This window comes from Otolemur garnettii, unplaced genomic scaffold, assembly GCF_000181295.1.
Source record: "Otolemur garnettii isolate 467f Iridium unplaced genomic scaffold, OtoGar3 scaffold00280, whole genome shotgun sequence".
Taxonomy (NCBI): Eukaryota; Metazoa; Chordata; class Mammalia; order Primates; family Galagidae; genus Otolemur; species Otolemur garnettii.
In genome coordinates, this window is record NW_003852675.1 from 84,453 (window position 1) to 88,974 (window position 4,522).

General features: G+C 45.7%; 1 protein-coding gene across 1 annotated transcript; it reads left to right on the forward strand.

Annotated features, from left to right (window-relative positions):
* Nucleotides 1-1,462: 1,462 nt before the first annotated feature.
* On the forward strand, nucleotides 1,463-2,917 carry LOC100953535 (tripartite motif-containing protein 60-like). The gene has a single exon (XM_003803129.1). The coding sequence runs from the start codon at nucleotides 1,463-1,465 to the stop codon at nucleotides 2,915-2,917; it is 1,455 nt and encodes a 484-aa protein (XP_003803177.1).
* Nucleotides 2,918-4,522: the final 1,605 nt, after the last annotated feature.

Here is a 4,522-nt window from a genome sequence, read left to right on the forward strand (position 1 = left end):
ACTTCCTGGGGCCCCAAGTCCAGAGCAGGAATACTTATATGCTCCAGGAGAAACCTCCAGGGTAGACCTTGGGCTTAGGGGTGGGGTCTAAGGGGTGCTTTGGCCAGTGGTTCTCCAAAGTGTCTACCCATGTAAGCCAGCTCTTTGAATGGTGTTTGGTCAGGCTGACAGGCTGACCCAGCAGGGAAAAGTGACAGTGTTCTCTGTACCTGGGCAGGGGGTATGGGGGTGGCCACTGGTTGTTAACCAAGGCAGGCCATCCCTCCCCACTTGAGGGCTACAGAGGACAACAGTGTGCTTGGCTGGCCTGGGAGCTGTAGGTTGCCACTGCAGAAGGGGCTGGGGACTGGTGGGCCAGACAGAGGGGTGGGGTGGCTGCTAAGACCTGTTGGTGTGTGTCATGGGAAGTGGCTGCGTCTGCGGTAGCGCCTGCCGGGTACAGGAGCAGGCATGAACTGCTTTCAGGTTTGGGCTGGGGTGTTGGTGGCTGGTGGGAAGCCATTGCTACCCATAATTTTGTTGTACCTAATTCATTGCTGATACAGTGTTATGTGACACAGTCTGTACTTAAATTCTCATTTGTCCCCCATATATATATATATATATATATATTTTTTTTTCTTTTTAGAGATAGAGTCTTATTTTGTCGCCCTTGGTGGAGTGCTGTGGCATTATAGCAACCTCCAGCTCTTGGGCTTAGGCAAGTCTCTTGCCTTAGCCTCCTGAGTAGCTGGGACTACAGGTGTCTGCCATAAAATCTGGCTATTTTTTTTTTAAATGTTGCAGTTTGGGTGGGGCCGGATTCGAATCTGCCACCCCTCAGTATATGGGGCCGGCGCTTTACCCACTGAGCCACAGGTGCCGCCCCCCCATCAGATTTTTTTTTTTTTTAGCTGGGACGGTAGGCACCCATCACAATGCCTGGCTTATTTTTTTATTGCAGTTTGGCCAGGGCCGGGTTTGAACACACCACTCTCGGTTCATGGGGCCGGTGCCCTACTCACTGAGCCACCCTGGGTTTTTTTTTTTTTTTTTTTGCAGTTTTTTGGCCAGGGTCGGGTTTGAACCCACCACTTCGGGCATATATAGGACTGGTGCCCGACTCCTTTGAGCCACAGGCGCCACCCCAGATTTTTAACTTGATGTCTTTTCTCCCCTACAGGAAGGGTTCCTTATCTTGGTTCTAAGGCTACTTTATTGAATAACGAAATGAACAAGCCTGACTTCATATCACTGAGTGGAAAGAGCAGCAGCCTGGCTAATGTCTTCTAATATGCAGTATGCTACAGGCTGTGGAGTGGACTCTGGAGCTAAGGGCAGAGGGCTAAACAAGGTTTTAGAGACTGCCACCAACATGCCAAGTCAGTAAACCGGCAGCTGTTCAGCTTTCGAGGTCTGGGAGAAGATATCCACTGCCTGCTGGATCTGGAGCTCTAGAGAGCCAGGCTTTGCTAGAAGCAGCATGACCTTACCCACCACCTTAGTTCCCAGCTCAGTGGAGTTTGTGACAGTCCTGGCAGACCTGCAAGCGGAAGCTAGCTGTCCCATCTGTCTAGACTACTTGACGGACCCAGTAACCATCTGCTGCGGTCATAACTTCTGTCACTCCTGTATCAGTATGTCTTGGAAGGATCTAGAAGGCAGTTTCCCCTGCCCTTCTTGCCGCTTTTGCTGTCCAGAAAGGAAATTCATAAGCAATCAACAGCTGGGTAATTTGACTGAGATGGCAAAGCTAATCCAGATAAGAGGAACCAAGAGGAGGCGGCAGGAAGAGACACATGTATGTGAGAAGCACAACCAGGTTCTGACCTTATTCTGTGAAAAAGACCAAGAGGTTTTATGTCTGCAGTGTAGTGCTTCTGCTGGTCACCAGCATCACCGAGTTTGGCCCATAGAGAAGGCTGCACCCGCTCATAGGAAAAACTTGGAGTCTTACATTGCAGCATGGGAGGAGAGTGTGGAACTATTTGGAAAAGTGTTAACTATGCAAACCAGAAAATCCCTGGAACTGGAAAAAAAGGTAAAAAGTAGGAGAAAAGAAGTCAAGTCTGAATTTGAGCAACTTAGGTTGTTCCTCCAAAATCAGCAAGAGACTATTCTCAGACAACTGCAAGATGAAGAAGTGGATGTTTTAGCAAAACTAAACGAAAACCTAACAAAAATTTCAGATCACGCCTCCTCAGTAAAATGCCTATTAAAGGAGATTGAGACCAAATATGCCAAGTCAAAACTGGAGTTACTGGCAAGTGTTAAGAGTATCTATCACAGATATAAAACCTTGAAATGCCCTGAACCATTTTCATGCAAATTAGAAGAATATGGTTACTCTTTTCCTCCACAATATTCTGGCCTTAACAAAATTATCAAGCGATTTCGAGTAGATGTAATTCTAGATCCTCTAACAGCACATCGTAAACTTATCGTCTCGGAAGACAGAAAAGCTGTGCGATACGGAGATACACCTCATAACTTACCTCATAACAAAGAACGATTTTATCTGTGCCCAGCTGTTGTGGGTTCTAAGAGATACCAGTTGGGCAGGAAGTACTGGGAAGTTGAAGTTAAAGACAAGCCCGAGTGGGTGGTGGGTGTCTGTGATCAGTCCCTTCCCAGAAGGAAGAAGACTCAGAATCAACCCATGTCAGTACAGCATGGACTGTGGGGAATTGGGCGATGTAGTAAGAGTAATTACATTGTATTAGGTCCTAAGAAAGTTAATCTTCTGCCAAAAGTGATACCTAGCAAGGTTGGAATTTTTTTAGACTTTGAAATGAGTAGGGTTTCCTTTTACAATTTGAGTGATGGGTCTCTTCTGTATATGTTGAATGATAATTTCACAGGACCACTTTGGCCTTATTTCTATACTGGAACTGACTCAAAACCTCTTAAAATCTGTACAGGAACAGGTTCTGAATGATGAACTATTGGGAGTCTCCCATTTGTTTCTTTTTCTTTCAGTTTGTGGACATAACTGAGCCTGTAAATCTAGGCTTGATAATTTTTTTTTTTTTTGGTTTTTCCTACAAATAACGAGTATAATTTTTATCTCATTTTCAGCAATTTCTAAAAATGTGATGAAATTGCCTACTTTGTAGATAAAGCATAGGGTCCAACTGGAAGATGCCCTAGAATGACAATTACAACTGAAACCACTACAGGGCCTTGTGGCGGGCGCCTGTAGTCCCAGTTACTTGGGAGGCTGAGGCAAGAGGATGGCTTAAGCCCAAGAGTTTGAGGTTGCTGTGAGCTGTGATGCCATAGCACTCTACTGAGGGTGATATAGTTAAGACTCTCCAAAAAAAAAGTACTACTTATGAAGGATATTACTTAAGAAAATCTGTTGCTCTAGTAATTGCCAATAAAAGACCAATAGTTTTTTCTGTATTAATTGCCTAGGTATTATTCCTTTAAGAAGAATTAAGTCTTGCTGCCCCTGGATGCAAGGTGCCCAGGGCTGGGGCCTCTTCTCTACACAGGGAAGGGTTCCTCCCAGACACTTGCTGGGGTCTCCAAGGGCTCCAGAGACCTCTTCAGTAGCATCTTGGGGTAGACAGCTTTCTGGGGTTTCTCTCAGGGGAGAGGAAGTGCTTCCTTGGGAATGGGGTGGGTTTTAGGAAAGAGTGATTTGGAGGTGAGCAGTCTGAAGGCTGCCTCCTGTGTGTTACAGAGGTGCCTGGTGAAGGCTTGTCCTGGAAGGAGGGTATAGGAACCAGGTTCTGGTTGAGATCATAACGGTTCAGGGGTTAGGGTAAGGTGACCAGATTTTAACATTGGTCAAGTAGGACACCATGGGGGTGGGGTGGGGCCTGACAACAATGCAAACTTTGGTAAGCAGTTCTCAATAATCAGTTCTCAACAATTATTTGTTATTATTAAAGTTTAACATAAAATTAACAAAAATCAGCTTGATGCCTATGGCACTGAGCCTGGAATTTCATATTTTGTATGACAACTATGGAAGATCAAAAATCAGAAATAGGTTTGGTGCCCATAGTTCAGTGGTTAGGGCTCTGGGCACATACACCTGGGTTGGCGGGTTCATATCTGGCTTGGGCCTGCTAAACAACAATGAAAACAACAACAAAAATAGCTGGGTGTTGTGGCGAGTGCCTGTAGTCCCAGCTACTTGGGAGGCTGAGGCAAGAATAACTTGAGTCCAAGAGTTTGAGGTTGCTGTAAGCTGTGACACCATAGCACTCTACTCAAGGCGACATAGTGAGACTCTGTCTGCAAAGAAAAAAGATGTCTCCAAGTAATCTACACAAATTAAGTCTTTAAAGGGTTTAATACAGTCAGATTACTAAATCAAAAGAAAAACCAGGGGCTTAGTGCAGTGGCTCATGCCTATAAGCCTAGCATCCTCCGTGGCTGAGGCAGGAGGATCCCTTGAACTCAGGTGTCTGAGGGTGCTGTGAGAAAGACCATGGCACTCTAGTCTGGGTGACAGTGAGACTCTGTCTCAATAAAATAGACTGCAAACAAGGCTCGGGCCTATAGCTCAACCGGATAAGGCGCCAGCCAC